The 20,169-nt window shown below is 43.8% G+C and overlaps 1 protein-coding gene across 3 annotated transcripts in view; it reads left to right on the forward strand.

The window, feature by feature from the left end:
- Positions 1 to 19,121: 19,121 nt before the first annotated feature.
- The window catches only part of MAPK9 (mitogen-activated protein kinase 9), a 36,487-nt gene continuing 35,439 nt past the window's right edge, over positions 19,122 to 20,169 (forward strand). For all 3 annotated transcript variants that reach the window (XM_056867324.1, XM_056867323.1, XM_056867325.1), the window contains exon 1: positions 19,122 to 19,288. In XM_056867324.1, the coding sequence (XP_056723302.1) occupies positions 19,167 to 19,288 (122 nt within the window). In that variant the 5' untranslated portion in view covers positions 19,122 to 19,166. The remainder of the gene's footprint in view (positions 19,289 to 20,169) is intronic.

Consider the following 20,169-nt stretch of genomic DNA (forward strand, 5'->3'; position numbering starts at 1 on the left):
TCTGTGGAGTTTTTGATGGTGGATCGCTTGAGCCAGTATAACAGATATAATGCTAACTGGAAAGTATCTGGGAAAGTGTTTTTAACTGTTTATTGTGCCTTTAAATACTTGTTACACACCTTGCACCTAAGTGGTCTTGCTTATAAGGCTATAGCATCCTATAAATACTAACATTGCCAAAGAAAGGAAGAAAATCATGGTTTACATATGGTTAATGAATGGTTTTTTACTACTGTGCAATATATGTATAGCTTTCTTCTAAGTCACTGTGAATAAGACAACACTATATGCAGTCCAGTCCTATACACATTTGTGTGGAAGCAAGTCCCATCTGAAGTCAATGGAAATTGCTCCAAGTTAAGAACGTATAGGATTGCTGCTTTCGTTTTAAAGAAAAGTATTTATATATACACAACTGTATAGCTTAAATTATTTTTAGTACATTGCTTGCCTATAGTAGTTGTAATGCCCACTTAAATCTGTGTGTAAAAATTCTGTTACTTCTATTATGTATTTGTACTTTTAATTGGAATTCTATTCTATGACTATTCCTTTTCCCATCTATCATTGAGAAAATTATGCTTTTTATATGTAATTCCACAGTTCTTCCATCTGCTATACCTCTCATGACTATTTCTGAGCTCAAATTTCACTGTACATTGCTGAAAATAGGCTTTGGTCAACTTAATTTCACTTACATAAAATGCTATCTTCATTTTAAATTTTTATTGTTTATAACCCTCTAAGACTATTGGATATCGTTCGAGCTCAATATGTTTCTATTTAATTGTTGTACAATCAAAATGCTATGCAATTAAAGAGAATATTGACTACAAAGGATAGTGTGCCTGGATTTTACCTGATTACTTTCTCTTCTAATAAGATGACTAGAATATTATTTTACATTCTAATAGCGAAGTTGGCAAATCTTTGGTTACTTAAGTCCATTGACTGGAACTGCGAATGGCCAAGACCGATCTTTCTACAAACCTGAAAAGTGCTCCAGGTTTGCAGAAAAATCTGTAATCGAAAAAAAAAAATACATTGGGGAGTTTTAAAAAGAAGACAATTATAAAACAAGTGCCTGTAGCTTTAACCAATGGATTCCCTCAGTGACTGTTGCTAGGCAACCGGTTTCTAGGCTTGGTTCTGCCAGTAAAAGGTCTGGGGGGGCAGAGCCCTTTCCAGGCCTGTTTTGGCCTTTGAGGGAAGGCACCTTGAGGCCAGGCCTGACTAGAGTTGCCAGCTCCAGATTGGGAAATTCCTGAAGATTTTGTGAATTCTAAGGAAGGCAGGGTTTGGGGAGGTGAGAGGCCTCAGCAGGATATAATGCCATAGAGTCCCCCCTCCAAAGCAGCCATTTTCTCCAGGGGGACAGATCTCTATTGTCTGGAGTTCAGTTGTAATTCTGGGAGATTTCCAGATACCACCTGGAGGTTGGCAACCTGAGGCCTAGCAGCAGCTCGGGTTACTTGCATGACTCAACTCAGCCAGCCTGCTTGAGTCAAATCCCAATTTACTGTGTAAATTTACTGGGTGATTACAGACAAGTCACTTTCAGCCTAACCTTTCTCACAGGGTTGTTGTGCAGATAAAAAGGAGGAGAGGAGACTAATGTAAGCTGCTTTGGTCCCCACTGTGGAGAAAGACTGCAGTTTTCCAAGGTAGAGGCTGCAGGGGGGAGGAAATTAAAATCTTAAAACAGAGGGGCTGATAAAGGTAGGCTGGCTGTTGGATGGGAAGGATTATGAAAGCTTCCAAAGGTTCAATACAGGTATATTTATTGAGGCTTAATGTTATTATTCATTATATTTATATTCAAATTTCCTTTTTCAAATGAAAAAAACAAGGTGATGGACAGATATTAAGTAAAAGTTGATGAATACAGGTGAATGGAAGGGCCTTTGCTCTCTTCTGCGGGATTAAGCTTGCAGGAGCAAGGGACAGCCTTGAAAAGGGACACATTAAACCAAGAGAATGGTTTTCAAAGCCATTGGTTTGTTTTGAATGACTACAGGATTATTTGAATCTAAATAGCTACTGGAAACCATTAAAACACAGGTGAACTGTTACTTGTAAGGCGATCTTTACAGATTTGCCTCAAAATTGCTGACCAAAATGCCTCAGCTAACTATAATGTCCCTAATGGGACTGCTGGCAAATTTAATTTATTTTAATTTACATTACTTATAGTCTGCCTTTCTTGCTGGGGCTCACTGCAGATTACAGAGTGAGCTAATACAATCAGCAGGATGGGACATCTAGTAAATAATGTAATAGGATTAGGAATGTAGAAGTCTGGAACCAACCAGAAATCTAAAAAAAAACAAAAAACTCAAGCAAAGCACAAGTATTAACATGGCACATTAAATGATGTAAATGCCCTAGTAGGATCCTATTTATCCTGATCCAGATGGCCCAGGCTAGCCCAATCTCATCAGATCTTGGAAGTTAAGCAGAGTTGCCCCTGGTCATAATTTGGAGGAAGTCTGAGATCACTACGCAGAGGCAGGCAATGGCAAACCACCTCTGAATGTGATGGCACTTTCCACCACTTAACAGCAAGCTACCCAGTAGTATAGACCACAGTCCCTAATCATTTATCTGAGTTATTTTGTAAAACATTTTCTACACTGCAACCCTATTGTTCATATAGAAAAGAATAATTCAGTTTTGTATAGTTTGCAGAAAGCCAGGAGTGTGGGAGCCTTCCTGACCTACTCAGGCAGGCCATTCCATAAGGCGGGGGCAAAGCCTTCTGCTTCTTGGGAAGGAAGGGTTTGTGGAAAGAAAAACATCTGGATATAGTCATGCTCAGTGAACACCCTGATTGGTCTCCTGCGTGCTGTAGTGGTTAGGAGTGGTGGGCTCTAATCTGGAGAACCGGGTTTGATTCCCCACTCCTACACATAAGCGGCGGAGGCTAATCTGGTTTCCCCACTCCTCCACATGAAGCCTGCTGGGTGACCTTGGGCCAGTCACAGTTCTCTCTGAACTCTCCCAGCCTGACCTACCTCACAAGGTATCTTGTGGGGAGAGGAAGGGAAGGAGATTGTAAGCAGGTTTGAGTCTCCTTAAAAGGTAGAGAAAGTCGGCATATAAAAACCAACTCTTCTTCCTGTGAAACACTCCTACTTCTCCTTACAGCCAGGGAAACATAAGAAATACAGGCGGCTTGGTACATGAGCACCTAATCTTTCTGCTACCCTCTTTATACTGCAGATTACACCAATGGAAACATCAGGCTAGAAGATGGAAATGAATGTCCAATACTGTATGGTGGTACTTGTATTTTCCACAATACAGTATTCTTGTATTTTCCACAAGGTTTTGAAAAGTACTGTAAGTGCATTGGTTCTTGTAGGTTATCCGGGCTGCGTGACCGTGGTCTTGGTATTTTCTTTCCTGACGTTTCGTGGCCGGCATCTTCAGAGGAGTAACACTGAAGGACAGTGCCTCTGTGTCCTTCAGTGTTCCTCCTCTGAAGATGCCTGCTGCCACAGCTGCTGGCGAAACGTCAGGAAAGAAAATACCAAGACCACGGTCACACAGCCCGGATAACCTACAAGAACCAATGCACTCTGACCGTGAAAGCCTTCGACAATATACTGTAAGTGCCTTTCCAATGCAGAAAAGAAATGATGGCCTGCCGTTCAGAGACAGCCCCTGGAGATCGCCTTTAAAGCAACCATTCGTGCTTTAACGAATGCATATACCTATAAATACACTTCAAATGACGACTGACATTTGAGTGGCGCGGCGCCCGTGACTTTCCTCTTAACGTTTTGATGTCTGCCTACGGCATTCCCTCTCTGGCTGTCAAGCAACGTCTCACCGTGACCGGAGTACTCATTGGCGCTAAACGTCACTACAGTCCGCGTCGCGGAGGTGAGGGTGCGGGAGAAGAGTCATCATAACGGTGCGAAGCTCTGACGTCAAAAATGCTGCCACTTTTTGGCAGGACCGCATTGGCAGGCGGTTGACCGAGCCCACCCTCCCGTGGCGTGGCATTTTGAACCCCACAGCTTTCTCCCTCGCAGGCAGGTGACGTTACCTCGAACGTTCCCCCCCCCCTCCCAGGGGAAAAAAAAGGGCCGTTGAACCCGTCCCCCTACCTCAGACAGTGCCCTTTAGGACCCGCCTCCGAAGGCTGGTTGGCCAACCCTGGGCGAATCTCAGCGCCGGTTGGTTCCCGCGCGCGCCCGTCAGCGCGGTCGGGCCTGGTGCGGCCTGTGAGCGGCTGAAGGAGGCCATTGCCGCTGGAGCGTCCTTCTGGCCGAGCTCGACGAGGAGTCGGAGCGGCGGAGCCACTCGCCCTCAGGGCCCGGGGGAAGGTGAGCCGGTTGCGGGAGCGGGCCGCGTGTCTGGGGAACCGGCAGCGGGTGTGGCCGAGGGTACCGTAAAGGGACATAGATGGGAGGCAGGGAGAAGGAGGTAGGAGGCGGCGACCGATGACGGCCACGGGCGGCTGCGTGGAGGAGGCTCCAGGTACCCTCCCCCACCCACAGCGGAGGCTGGAAACTTTCTCTGCAGGGCTGTCAGCCTCCCGGGCCCAGAGGGTGCAGCTGATGCTCAGGCCGTAGCCTGCTTCCCGCCCTCCCCTTCCTCACCATTTCCTCTCAGCCGCAGGGAGCAATCTTTAGTGGGGAGGGGGCGGGTGTAGCTCGAGGGCACGGCGTGTGTTCTGCATGGGCAAGACCCCCCTGGTACCTTTCAGATAGCAGGGCTGAAAACGCCTCTTCGTGAAAACTTGCGGAGGTGCTGCAGGTCAGAGCAGGCAAATGCCGTGCTCGACGTACCGGTAAGAGGTAGCATAGCCCGTGCAGGTTTGTCTCCCTTTTCCGTTGTCCTCCAGTGCTAGGGTCAGTCCCAAGGGCTCTTTCCTTTACAATGCATGATAAGGGAAAGAGGCTGGGATGTAGTTTATTCATGGGATGCTGGTTTTGAGCAGCCAGGTGGGGCACACCTCTCCAGGGATCCAACTGCAGAATTCTCAAGGTCTCATTCATAGACTAGGAAGAGTAATGCTATGGAAAGGCTGGACATGTACACCCTCTGCTCTATTGTTCCTCTCATGCAACAGATGAGCATCTCTGGGCAAGCTGGTATATATGAAAAGCTTATTTCTTTGAAAGAACAGTGAGGGAGATTGACAGTGCAATCCTAAACAGTTATATCCTTTAAACCTGTTGGCTTCAGTGGATTTGGAAGGGTGTAACTGTCTTTAGGATTGCACTGTCATCCTCCAGTCATTTGTTTATTGATTTATATTTATAATCTACCATACTCACTTAGACTCATGGTGGATTACACAGTAAATCAATATGATCAATAGGATAGGACATCCAGTAAACAATGTAATATGATTGGGATTGTGAAACTCTGAAACAAAGCATATTAAACCATGCAGAGATTTCATAGTAGGATAATACACACAGCAAAATACAGTATATACCAGGGGTGTTGAACTCAAATGTTACGAGGGCCAAATATGACATAAATATCACTTGTTCAGGTCAGGCCATACCTCGCCAGTCCAGATTGAGAGTGGGGGGGTGGGGGTGGCTGGCTCGCAGGCCAGATAAGAGCTTCCAAGGGGCTGGATCCAGTTCTCTGGCCTTACATTTGACACCCCTTGTATATGCTATACACAGTCCACTCCCCCTTTCCTTTTATTAAAGCATTTTAAATAAAGCATCTTCATGAACCACAGGTAATAGGGCAATATTATATTACCTTTGTAAAAATGCCCTGAATAATTTGCATAAGGTGGGGACCACATGTACAGGCAGTTATTGATCTTGCCCATTTACAGGGTGGTACCTGCATAAGGCTCTGATAAGATTTGTGAAGTGGCAGAGACAAGATAGGAATCCATCTTCTGAGCTAAACTAATTTAGAAGAAAGCTTTTTTTTTGCAGCTGCATTAACTTGCTTCTCCAGCCATAATGTTGGATCCAGTATAACTCCTAAGGTCTTAACTGAGTCACCAAGTGTCAGCTGAACCCCATCAAAAGTGGGAAGCACAATGTCCTTCAAGACCTCTTCCTTCTCAACCAGCGTTGCCTCTGTCTTGTTACAATTTAGTTTCAGTTTGTTTACCCGTAGCCCTTTAACCACAGCAGACAGGCAGCAGGTCAGGACCTCTACTGCATCACTAAGAGATTTGGATAAGGAGATATAGAGCTGGGTGTCATCAGCATATTGATGACAGCCGACTCCCAAATGATGAATTCTTTGTCCTAAAGGCTTTACATAGAGGTTGAACAGCCTGAGGGAGAGGGTTGCACCCTGTGGAACTCCACAGTATAGGTCCCACGCTTATGACTACTGCTCTGTGATGGCAACCCTTTGAATCCAGGCTGTGAGGAATGATATGAACCAGTCCAAAGTACATCCTGTGATTCCTACTTCTACCTCCAAGATGGCATGGTCCACTGAATCAAAGGCTGCAGATAAGGCCACTAGAAGTAACAAAGAGGCATGGCCTTTACCAGTGTTCAGACAGTGGTCATCAGCTAAAGCCAACAGGGCTGTATCTGTCCCATGGCATGAAGCCAGCCTGAAAATGATGCTTAGGATTTCTTTCAGCATTTCCTTCAAATCAGCCATAATTGTATTGTTCTTTAAGTATCCCTAGGATTGATAATGATTATTCCAAACAGTATTATTTCTAAGTGCAGTAGGGCACTGTGGCTGTAAATGGCCTTGAGATCACTTGTTTCTCTGTGTCAGGAAGGCTGTGTTTTAAGATTAGTGTGGTATACAATGTCTGACACATTTGTGGAGCCCAAATTATTTGATTTTTGTGGTAATGTCTTTGCATATAGAAATTACCTTTTAAGAAAAGTGTTATTTGTGTATATTCAAGTTGAAACAGCAAAAGGTGCAAGGACTCAAAAACATCATACTGTAAGTGTCCAGTAACAAGTGAAAATCAATCTACAATGAAAAACTACGCACAATTAAAATGCTTCATTATAAGCAATATACTTACCTTGATATGGCTGATCTGGCCACCTGGATCTCTGCCATAGTATCATCAAGACTAGACTACAGTAATGCACTGTACATTGGTCTCCCCTCAAACTCAACTCAGAAACTCCAGTTGGTGCTGAATGATGCAGCTCAGCTGTTATTGGTCACTAGACACAGCATGCATATTACTCCCATTGGCTGCCCATTTGTTAGTGTGCTCAATTTAACATATTGGTTATCACATACAAAGCCCTTCATGGCTTTTGTCCCTTTTATCTATAGGACCACTTCTCCCCGATATCTGCCACAACAACTTTGCTCATCTGAGCAGGGGTTTCTGAAGGTACCAACTGGCAAATGGGCAAAATCAACAGCTGCTCATTCTCTCTTGGCTTTCTGCAAACTATGCAAAACTGAGTTATTCAAGAGAATTTTTCTGTGCAGGTAATAGGGGTCCACTATACAAAATGGTCCGCAAACTTACTTGGATAAACAATTAGGGGCTGCGGTCTATACTGCCATGTATTTTTTACTTTTGCCATCAAGTCACAGTTGACTTATGGCGACCCTGTAGGGGTTTCATGGCAAAAGATGTTAGGAGGTAGTTGTCCGTTACCTACCTTCTTCGAGATTGCACATCCAAATACTAACCAGGGCTAACCCTGCTTAGTTTCTGAGATCTAACAAGATCAGGCTAGCCTGGGGCTATCCAGGTCAGGGCTGGACCTCAGTATACTGCTACACTGCTGTGTATAGCTTACTGTAAGTAGGATCCTTTTATGTAATTTTTGTGCCGTTTAATGTGTCATGTTAATACTTACTCTGCTTACCTTCAGTTCTTTCTTGTGGTCCCAGACTTCTGCAATCCTAATTAATTGTTATGCATTGTTTGTTGAATGTCCCATTTTGTTGATTGTACTGACTCACTATATGTAATCTGCCTTGAGTCCCTGCGATAAAGAACTATAAATAACATAAATAAAAACCAGAGCCAAATCTTCCAAAACAGTCTACCCTCAATCATGTACCCTCTGGAATAAAACTTTCTGAATGCAGCAGATGAAGGTGGCCTCCACACCTACTGTGTTGGGCTCTTCAAGAGGAATGGACCTACCACAGAGAAAGTCCACGATCTGACTGTTGCCATATGTACAATGCTAGTCAAGGGTACCACCCGGAGAAGGCAGTGTAACCGGTGCTTGAGAGAATACCAAGAGATTTAATTTGGTTGCTATATAATTTTCCATTCCATTTTGCCAAAGCAGAATTGAAAAGATTAAGCATACTAGCTAAAAAAAGTGTAGGTGACTGTTGGTAGAATTTATTTTGGTAGTAGGGAAGGTGCACATTTGAAGGATTTTTGGACAGTGTTTGTTTTTGAGTGTTTCATTTCCAGCATTTTTATTACTGCTGACATTTATACAACACACTTAGAATTTGAAAACTGCATTATAATCTTTTATTGTTTTCACATTCATTGCTGAGGCTTCTCACTATTACTCCAGTTTTTATAGAAGGAGAAATAATGCTAGGATATGTAAATGCATGGCTGAATGTAGACATCCAAATCCAATGTGCTTTCCCACTGGATAAATCCATGGCATAGTGTAAACAGCTGAGATACATTCTAGAACTGTATTTCTACATTTTAAAAAGGAAAATCTCACTGAGAATGTGGGACAAGCAGCCCATATCTATACATATTTGTTCAGAGGTAAGTTTGGTGGGATTTACTCTCAAGCTTATGTAGAATTGTAGCCCTAGAGCTGCTTTATAAATTATGATTTTGCTACATAGAAAGTACTTACATAGGCAACAAAATTAAATTTATATAAGTTACCATTTGTGATGGTGCCACATGTCTATGTAATGGTATGAACATGCATGGGTGAGTACAAGTGGCTGTTGCTTTCCAATGTCTGTATACTGTTCAGACTACATTATGGGGGATCACTGCAAGTGATAATTTATAAATGGGTTGCTTGAAGGGTAGACAGCTTTTTTTGCCCAAGTGTTGGGGGAAAATGCAACATCTACCTGTGAAGATGTTGGCGTGCTGGCAAACAAAATGGCAGGGTCGGGGACAGAAAGAAAGGCTGCCCTTGGCTAAGCACGCTTGGAGCAAGTCGAGCCTCACTGGTGCTACCAGCATCTCAGGGTATCATGTTGGACTTGGTTGGTGGCTGTGCAGGTCTGGGAGGTGATGGGGGCATAAGCCATGTTTTTTGCCTTCTCCCACAACACTGACCATAGCAGTGATGCCAGTGTGTCTGTTGCTTGGGTAGAGATCTGATGGAGGGTGTCTAGCTGAGTGGCCTGGTATGCTGCTGTTGGCACATGTGCGGGGGTTGCTTGCTCCTGGGTTACATGTTGTTCATTATATAGAAGTGTTTTTATATAATATAAATAAAAATTACTACAAAGTGGCCTTGTTCGTAAAACCACAGCCTAGGAAATTGCTAATTTATCTGTGGCTGATAACTATGCTCTGTTTCCTCAGTTACAATAATAAAAAATACGCATGATTTTTTAGGGATTGTTTTAATGCATTTTACATTGAAATTGGTCTTGCCTTCGGCATGAATTAAACTGAAACAATCATATGCAGTCTTGTAAAAATTAAGTCATTCAACCTCTTGAGTATCTTTTGAAGAATTAAACCAGGTTGCTGTTCTTTAACCGCTCTGAGAATGTGAATTTAACTAGCCATTAAATAAACTTGTGAAGGTAATGTATTATAAAGTACTCAATGTGCAAAGCACTTTATGATCTGTTGACCTCACCATGGCTTTGTGAAAAAAATAGATATTTAGTGGGCTGCCTGTGCTAGTCTTCTGCAGGCAAAACAACAGTTGTGTGGTGGCATCTTAAAGACAAATTAAGTTATTGTAGTACAAACCAGAGGCCACTTCATCAGATACATGCACCATTACATTCTGTTTGCAAAGAGATACACAGAATGGAAATTGGAAGAAAGGGGTTTTTTTTGGGGGGGGGACTACAAGAAAAGGCTGAAAAACTGAGATATAATGTAATAATTATATTACATTGCAGGGTTTGGGTGAAAGGATCCAGTCAAAGGAATAAATGGTCCAATTGTAGCAGGTATTGATTAATTCAGTTTTGCAAATTAATCTGAATAGTGTGTATAAACATGTAAGGAGCGTAAATTACTTTTTGTAGTGAGCTAATCACCTCCAGTCCATATTGAGTCTCAGTCTAATAGTATCAAATCCTCATGAATTCCAGTTCAGTTGTCAGATGTTGAATATCCTCCTTTCTGCAGTCCTGATCCTATTTTGCTTTTTGAGCCATAAGTGAGGGCACCTCTGTTTGTACTGGCCTACATCTGAATGTTGTTATTTGCTTCTTTCCTCTCTCCATCATAGTTCCACAACTGTTTTATCACCTGCTGATCTTAATACCTTTAACAGTTAAACCTGTATATATATTTGCAGCATTTCTGTGTTTATGCAGCTGCTTTTATTACCTGATAGTACATAATTTGATTTTTCTGTGTTGTCTGTTTTGCTGTTTCTGCATTCTGATGGTTTTTCTGTATGGATTTTGTAATCTAGATATGCCCAAATTTGCATACTGCCCCAAGACCTTTTTGTCATAATAAATAAATTGTTCCCTGCTGGGCCTGTCCTGTAGAAGGTGGCTACTGGATATGTGTTAAGCTTTGTCAAGCTGTCTCTTCCTTTCTATCACTAACCACTGTAGTTTTAGGAAATTTAATGTATATCCTGTAGGTATTTGTCCCCATCAAAAGGACTGGCACAGATACAGCTGTATCTTTGACATTGCCTGTAGCCAGTGGTTTGTGTGGTATGTTCTGGAGGGTAAATTGTGGAACTCCCTGCCTGAGGATGTGGTGATGGCTGCCAACTTGGAAGGCTTTAGGAGGGGAGTGGACATGTTCATGAAGAATAGGGCTATCCATGGCTACTACTCAAAATTAATACTAGTCATGATGCATATCTATTATCTCCAGGATCAGAGGAGCATGCCTATTATATTAGGTGCTGTGGAACACAGGCAGGATGCTGCTGCAGTCGTCCTGTTTGGGGGCTTCCTAGAGGCACCTGGTTGGCCACTGTGTGAACAGACTGCTGGACTTGATGGACCTTGGTCTGATCCAGCAGGGCATTTCTTATGTTCTTATGTTTGTTCTTATGTAACTGGAAGCACGTAGAAGAACATAGTTATCAGAAATTTTGAATTAAAGTGGTTTATCTGTCCATCATTTAGTTATACAGAAAGTAGACTTGCTGCATGGACTGATGTAGGCTCACATTGATGGTAGCATCTACAATGATCATCCATTCTTTTGTGTCTAGAATAGGAGTTAGTGACAGAGTAATTTTGCCACTTTGTAGAGGATAATCCCACTAGAATGACAAAGGAATATCAATGTAAGGTACAAACCCAGTTAAGAAAAAGTATTGTTAACCATACAGCAAGCATGAGCAGTGCACAAGCATTGGGGTGGGTACACTTTACCAGAGCCCATGAGTTGGAGGAGGCATGGTCTGAACTGCCAATGTCATGATATAATTATCTGTCATTTCAGGAACAGGAAATGTTCTTTGATATTTCATGAGATGGTATGTATAGGAAGGGACTGTGTGCACCAGAAGGTACTAGGCCTTGAGAAAAGATGCTTTGGTCCTGAATATGAGGACTTTGTAGTTGATGCGATACATTAATGACTTGAGAACTGGCAGTGGCCTAAGAAAAAGGAATAGCCCGGACTCCTTTAACTAGTCAGTTATTTCTTGACCTTCATAATAACTGAATTACTTGTGCAGTATCTTGTTATGAATCAATTTAAGCAAATCCTGTGAAGTGGAAGAGGGGACCCACAGCAAAATGTTGTGGAACATCCCAAGGATGTCTTCAGTGGTGGATCTGTTTCCACCCTACTGCCACTCTCGGGGGTTAAAGAACTCTGGCTGGGATGATGCCAGCAGCTGCTTCTCTCTAAACCTAGAGGGTGGCTGCAAAACATAGACATGTTGTGAGTTGTGGAAGAGGGAAAATTCCTTTCCCCCACCACCTTCACTGTCTTCTCTTCTTCTCCCCACTGCTGCTGACTCTTCCTCCTCACTGCACCCTCCCACCACTGTCACCTCTCCTCACCATGTCCTCTCCTTGCTGGTTCTTTCTCTTCCCTCTATTCAGTGTAACTGTTTTTAAAAAGCCTGGTTGTAACACCAACTGTGGTCCTGGGGGTCTTGGTAAGCATTGTTTTGTTTGTTTTGCAATGTGTGTTCCAGTGTAGATGCTTCCCTGGTTTTGTGGTTTGGTTTTTTAACTTTTCAGACTATTTTCTAGACCTGGGTCGTCTCCCCACCCCCAAGATTGCAGAAACGTTCCTGCATCTGTTCATAGCTCCAATGTTCAAGGTTTTTTAAAAATACATACTTTAGGGCTGTGTTCAGAAATAAAGATAAGATTTTGTGCTATAATTTAGAACATTTGAGAATTTTATGAGATTCTCATGGACTCACTTTAGGGTATTTGGCTCAGTTTAGGAAATCATCCAAGCCATGGTTTGGAATTTGTAAATGATCCTCTAATTTCTATGTTTAGCACTAATTCCAGTTTGCCATGATGCTCGAATTGGAAAACCATGGCTACCATTTAGTCTCCACACTAGAATCAGAACCCCACTTCAGAATGTGGCTACCCATGACCACCCATGAAGGGCAGGAGAGAATATACAAGTCCTCAGCCTGTTCATGGTCCTGTGATTTATGGTTGGGATGGTTGTTTGAATTGTATCTTTGTCCCTTCGTGAACCTATGGTCTAATGTTTATGTCTACTGCAAATCTACATGCTATACAAGAGGAAGTTGTGGTGGGTTGGCTGGTAGAGTAAGTTGAAGTATCCGTTCATTCAGCCTTGCAAATAATCAGGGAGCTGAATGAATGGATAAATCAATTTACTCTACCAGCCAACCCACAGCAGCTTTCCCTTGTATGACATGTAGGATCCGCAGTAGACAGTTGAACAAATCTTTCATTCCCCACTCCCAGAACATATGAGAATAATTTTATTGTACATACACAAACAACCTCTCTGAATATTCCTCTCTCCAGTTCCTACAGACATGGTACAGACAGGAGGGACAGCTGCCATTAGTATTGTGCTATTTTTCCACAGTGTTGATGGGCAAGTGGAGCCAGCCTGAGAGGAACAAGGTGGAGGGCCGCGGGAGACACCGCAATCCAGAAAAGGAGCTGGATGAGCAACAAGATGGTGGCAGTGCTTCTGTTTGCTGTCTTTTTTAGCGACTGCCTAAAGAAGGAGAGAAAGCAGGCTAGGCTGGGGCAGAAATGTTGCTGCTGCTTCCTCCTTTCCCAAACTCCTGTTCCTTGCAGGAGAGAAAGTAGGCAAGTGGCAAGCAGCGGTAGTTGGGGAAAGTAGGTGGGTTCACCGCTGCTCCTTTTTTCTTTTCTTCTTCCCCTTGCAAGAGCGAGAAGGTGGGCAGGGAAAGGGAAGAAGAGGAGATGGCCCCTTCCCCATGAGTTTCTGGTGGTCCCCATTTGTTATTAATCTTGCAGTGACAGATTATTGAGAACTGGCTGGGAACGTTGGGGCTAAATAAGTTGTTTTTGTTCACTGAATCAGAAATCTCAAGAAGTTCTGCTCTTTAGTGCTGACTAATGAACAGCAAGCTAATCATCTAACCCTGAACTTGAGCAAACAGCAAAAGGGGTGAGGTAATTACCTTACTTTCTTGGGGTGGTAGGATTTGGGATTGGTCATGCATCCCTTGACCCTTACATACCATTCCAAGATGCTAGAAACATTTGGAGGCCCTGTCATTAGAATTAGGATTGGAGGAAGTGCTTTTACTACTTTCAGGGACAGGATCGTCAAGTTCGCTGTTAAAAGGAGTAATTGGCCTCTATTCAGTCTTGAAATTATGTGCATATTGCCAGTGCTGATGCACCGGGTTATTCCTGACATCACATCCCGACCTTTTCTAGGCAGACTTTTTTGTGGGGTGGTTTGCCAGTGACTTCCCCAGTCATCTTCCCTTTACCCCCAGCAAGCTGGGCACTCATTTTACCGACCTCGGAAGGATGGAAGGCTGAGTCAACCTTGAGCCAGCTACCTGAAACCAACTTCCATCGGGATCAAACTAGGTTGTGAGCAGAGCTTGGACTGCAGTACTGCAGCATACTACTCGGGGCTCCTTGGTAATTACTGTGCTATATATTCACTGACTTTAATAACCAAGTTCAAATCTATTATAACATAGTTGTAAGACCACCAAGGAAGTCTGGGGTTGCTATACAGAGGAAGGCACTGGCAAACCACCTCTGTTAGTCCCTTGCCTTGAAAACCCCATAAGGGGTCGCCATAAGTCGGCTGCGACTTGACGGCACTTTACACACACACACATTTACAATACAGCATTGTTGCAATTACACAGGAAAGCAATTTTAGAGAAAATGATTTTCATTCTAATGTAGTTCCCTGAAATGCCCTTGTGTTATTCAAATCCCAAGGGTTTTTGTTGTTGTTGTTGCCACTTTCAGTTACAATAGCCAGTTAACTTTACTTATCTCTGTTTAGGGCTGGTAGTGATGTTAGGCACTTTCTGAGGCCCATTGTTCATATTCATCAGCACATTCAAACTGGCTTAGATTCTTCTGCTATTTGTTCTGTATGATATTCTGCCTGCTGTGGAGGCAAATGGAGTAACTCTTAGCTAATATATGGCCAGAATACAACAAACAAGAGGTTCACAACCCTCTTGCCACTTTTCTATGGGAGTGAATCTGAGTATTCCTATTAGAACCCACACATATTTCAAACATGCATTGTTTTCTGCACATAACTTTTCATATGGGCAGGGGAGAGGAATATGCACTTTACATTCAGACATTCTCAACAAGTGTAGAAGGCTCAGTATTTAAAACAGAAAAAAAGCGTTGAGCTTAATGTGATGTGTTGGTTTTGTGGACAGTGGGTCTCGTTCTATTGGTTTTGCACATACTGAGACTAAAAAAGATCTTGCTGTTCCACCTCACATTCAGAAAAAAACCCCAACATAGTCGAGATGCTTGGTTGGCATGTACAGTATCCCCCAGCAGCAGCTTGCTAAGCTTCCCATGCCCCTGGAATTTTGTACTTCTGATCCCCTATTCTCTCTTAGCAGACCAGAATGTATTTGCCATATTTATATTTATTAAATGAGAAACGTAGAGAAAGAAATAATATTGTTACTTTAAGAATGCTGTTAGTAAGCCCTTAAAAAGCTCTTAAAATTACAGCACTGGTGATTTGCACAGTGAGGCTGTCTCTGCTTTGGCTTGGTATCAGTAGCATGGTTATAAGGAAGTATCCACTTGACATCATCCTCTCTTTGTCCTGATCAGAGGGCTTAAAAAAAATCAGAAATAGCTACTTCGCCATATCATTATAATGATGTTGCCACAATTGACTGGTTTCCAGCTTTCATTTTTAAAGAAGTTAAGTCTCTATCCCTTTTTGTTGTGGAGTGATAAGGGGAAACATGGAGGCTGCACATTTCCACTTACAACTTCACAACAAAAATTGCAAGAGACAGCTCTGTATGTTCTGTTGCCACTGCGCCTCTACAAAGGCCTCTGCATTCACAGCAGTAATGAGAGCTACTTGAAATAGTCTCCATTGCATTGCTCAGTGAAATATTCAGGATGTTGAAACTATTGCGGCCCCATGGGCAAAGCGGCCCCGTCAGAACGGAGGACAATAAATACACAGACAATGATTTATTGGGAAAACAAAGGACACAGCTTCATTGATTACAACAGATGGAGCGTTGGCAAGGCATAGGGAGTGGATCCACAACATCAGCTGACCACCCTGTCATCCAGTAGATCAATAGTTCGATAAACCGACCCCAACCCGCCTGTTGGGGTAGCAACCGGCGTGGCGTATAAGTGGCTCCAGAGGACATAAATCTCTGAGTGGAGCTATGAACAGCCCCCGAGCTGGGCATCAATGATGTACTCCATCCCAAGACCCCTTAAGGGAGTCCCCAAATGGGGGAAGGCAGGCACGCCGGCGCTTCTTCCCCCAATTGGATCCATCCCAATGCCAAAAACCGCCTAAGCTGTGCTGAAAGAAAAGCAAGAACAAACCATGAATAGAGGGAGGAAGTTAGGGTTACGGTTGCCAGGCACGAACAGGCCGGCTGGCCGGGTGCACCGGCTTTAAATAGGCGACGGGGGCAGAGCAATGCGGGGGTGCCTGCATCATCAGCCCCCGAAGCCGGCACATTGTTTTGCCCGCCCCAGACGCAGCAATAGGCTGCAACATTAGAAGGGGTGGGCAAGGAATGCTCATCCACGCGAAGGGGGCAAGGAGGAAACGCCCCTGTGGAGCTCCCCTTTCCTACAAAGTCTGCCCTGTTGCCGCAAAAGGCTCCCATGGTGATTCATGGGTGCGGCCATTTCAAAAGGTTGTTTAGTAAGTGTCTGGCTAAAAGTCCTTTTAAGACCATAGTAAAGTTTATTTTTTTTGTTTTCAAGCTACGTTATTTTATGTCTGCTGGCTTTTTATCACAATGTTTTCTTTGTTTCCACTTATTTACTGTACTTATAAGTAGAATATTTTTCCATGGTTAACGTGGCTATAAAAATGCCCCAAATATTATTCCGGCAAATATTATTCTAGCTGAAATATGGATGTGGAATTAATTTTGTACAGCGGGGCACAGCAGCAAAAAAATTACTGTCAGTGGAAATCTCCCAAATTGGACAATATTTACAAAGTGAACATCGGTATTTGATTTACTTGCACCTTTAGATTTGGTAAAAAATAGCCGTTGTTTAATATGGTACAATAGAGTAGAAATCCAACATTTGATCTTTTATGGATATGACATGTTTTGATTGATTCAGTCACTTATGGAAATGTGTGTGTGTGTTTAAAATGAGACAACTGATGCTCAGACTTGTTCTGTACACAGTTGCTGTGTCTCTTTCATAGCTTTAAGTACCAAAATCTGAACACATATCTAATGCATCTAACCCTTGACTATGGCTGTGTTTGCTAACAACAATTTTTTAGTGATGTTATGTTTGCTGTTTTGTGCAAACGTGAGTGTTTTTTATGTTTGTTACACATTCATCTCATCTTTCCTTCGAAAAATTCAGGGAATATAGGTGCAGTCTGTCAGATATAATGATGCATTTTTTTTCACCGGCTAATATTTATTTATTTATTTATTTATTTATTTATTTATTTATTTATTTATTGGGGGGGAAATCTGGCTTGTAGAAGTCAAAATTTGTAGGCCTGTTTTCCATTACCTGTGGCATAGAAATCTCCTGAAAGCAGTGATACTTACTCCATGGCATGCAAGCTACATGTGCCTCTTTCACATGCCCCTGTCGGTTGCTCTTTCAGTTTTGGGTTTGCTCCATGCCCTATAAGCACAGACACCCCAGAAGTGGTGTGGGACCAGTGATGAGCTAGAGACAAACCTTCAAAGGGCCAAAGGACACCAGAAAGAGGAAATAAAGAGAGAATGTCTGGGAGAAAGTGGGAGAATGCTTCTCTGTACCAAGAGATGGAGAAAAACATGGTGAAAGGTGAAAATAATAATGCACGCAATAGATACAAAAATACAAAAGATAAAATAGATACAAAGATACAAAAGAAAATCAAATAATTTAAGTATTTATATTTACATATTTAATATTATTTGGAAGCGGGGAGGTGTATAGGCCATGCAGTAGTCAAATGCCTCCTGGTTAATGGTGGTTGCAGATGCATCTTTTCCATGAGTCTCAGAGTGAATACCACTGCTCTGAAGTTTCTTACATCTCCCAAAACATTTTCAACAAGACCTTTTCTTCTGACTTCTTCCCTACGTATGCTTTAACAGAGAACAGGGTGAGTAGATGGGTTTGATGCTGGCGAGATGTACGTAGTAAGCCTTTTAGAGTTGCCTGCCCCAGAATTCCTGAGACTTTCAGTAGTGGCTAATGATACGAACACACAAGTAGGCCTGGAAAATTCCAAGGCATCTACCTGCTGTTCTGAAGAACTAGGTACTTGTTTCTGGTTTATCAATTTGAATGGCTTTTCTGTTTCTGTGTAAGAGCTGCTTATGTGTCTGGAATTGGGGGTGAAAAGTGCTGTCAAATTGCAGCTGACTAGTAGCTACCCTGTAGAGTTTTCAAGGCAAGAGATGAACAGAGGCGGTTTACCATTGCCTGCCTCTTCGTAGCAACCCTGGACTTTTGGGGTGGTCTCCCATCTAAGTATTAACCAGGGCTGATGTTGCTTAGCTTCTAATAACTAATGCGATCAGGCTAGCCTGGGCCATCCAGGTCATGACTGAGCTTTTAGAGACCCCTAAAGAGGGGAAAAGCAGATGTATGCAACCAGTCTACTAACTTGTCTCTGTATATTACTTTAAGGGACCATATGAGGTGGCTGTTGATGTAAATTTACCATTTCACTGCTCATACAGAAAGTAGCAAATGCATAATTGAGTAGCTCGCGGCGCAATCCGAAGGGGAGCTAGTAGAGGTGCTGCCTCGGTGCAGCAAGCCGAAAATGTAATTTTTAGAAAACCTTGTGAAACTGCTCCATGCGGTTTCATGGGGCTACGCCACCCGTTTTGCTGGTTCAAGTTCATGCCAGCAAAAGGGGGCCTTCCCAGGGTGAAAGGCTCAGGGAGCTGACTAAAGTCAACCCCGTCCACGGAAACACCCCCTTTGGTGCCGGCACAAACCCTGGCACTGAGGAGACGCTGCCGTGGCGTAAGTGGCCCTGTGCCGATGTTAGTGCTAATTTAGCAGGTGCAAGTGGCACTAACGCCGGTGCAGGGGTCACGCCAGCTCCAAACCCCTTTCGCCCCCTCTTCAGGATTGCTCTGTTAATGTGTCCCAGAAAAACTATGGCGTCTGGATAATCATGTGTCTTATATTGCAATGATCAATCATTATAGTAATTCCTTTTTGAATGGTCCATCATGTTAGTTAAGCCTTTAGATAGGCAGCTAAATGCAAAGTCCCCTCCAGCTTCCTCTCTGTCCTGGCTATCTAATTTATAAAGAGAATGATCACTCTCCAGTAAATATACATATTTGACTTTTTGGGTTCTCTTTTTTATATAGATCTTGAAAAGCGTGCTAACTGTTGGGAGGCAACCTACATGACACTGCATCATGACCGAGAATAAATGTGACAGTCAGTTTTACAGCGTTCAGGTTGCAGACTCCACATTCACTGTACTTAAACGATACCAGCAATTGAAGCCGATTGGCTCTGGGGCTCAAGGCATTGTTTGGTGAGTACTCTTTATCCAAAACAAATATAAGCAATCTTGGTGCAGTAAAAAAGGCGAACTGCATATTGTCAGAATATAAATTATTCACAGTAATTAAGAATTATGAAATATTATACTGCTGAAGTTCCAGAGTAGAATGTTTTGTTTAATTTTGTCTATGGGATAAGGGCGCCTGTGTTAAAAAATTACCGTATATACTCGCGTATAAGCCGAGTTTTTCAGCCCAAAAAAAGGGCTGAAAAAGCCGGCCTCGGCTTATATGCGGGTCAATACGGTAGGGGAGGGGAGGAGGGAGGGGGCAACTTACTGCCGCCGCCATCGCCGCCGCCACCGTTGCCTGGCCCATGCAGCTTCTCCCGGCCAGGAGCGCCCTGTGAGGGCCTCCTGCGGCCGCTGCAAGGCTGCGCGGCCGCCGCCGCCGGCGCGCCTGGCTCCCCCCGCCCTGGAAGGGCCAGGGGAAGCCTGCTGCGGCCGCCGCCGGGCGCACCTGGCTCCCCCCGCCCTGGAAGGGCCAGGAGAAGCCTGCTGCGGCCGCTGCAAGGCCGCGCCGCCACCACCAGGCGCGCCTGGCTCCCCCCGCCCTGGAAGGGCTGGGGGAAGCCTGCTGCGGCCTCCGCCACCGGGCGCGCCTGGCTCCCCCCGCCCTGGAAGCCTCCTGTGGGGGGCCCGCCGCCGCCATCACCGCCTTCGCCGGGAGCCCTGTCAGGTAAGCCTGCGGGGGGGGGGGGGGAAAGGGGTTATAAGCCGACCCTCGGCTTATATGCGGGTGCCTAATTTTTCCCCATTTTTGGGGAGAAATTAGGCACCTCGGCTTATATGCGGGTCGGCTTATACATGGGTATATACGGTATGTCAAGTCAGTAGCAGAGTAGCTGTCAAAA

The sequence above is a fragment of the Euleptes europaea genome, chromosome 1 (genome assembly GCF_029931775.1).
Source record: "Euleptes europaea isolate rEulEur1 chromosome 1, rEulEur1.hap1, whole genome shotgun sequence".
Classification (NCBI taxonomy): Eukaryota; Metazoa; Chordata; class Lepidosauria; order Squamata; family Sphaerodactylidae; genus Euleptes; species Euleptes europaea.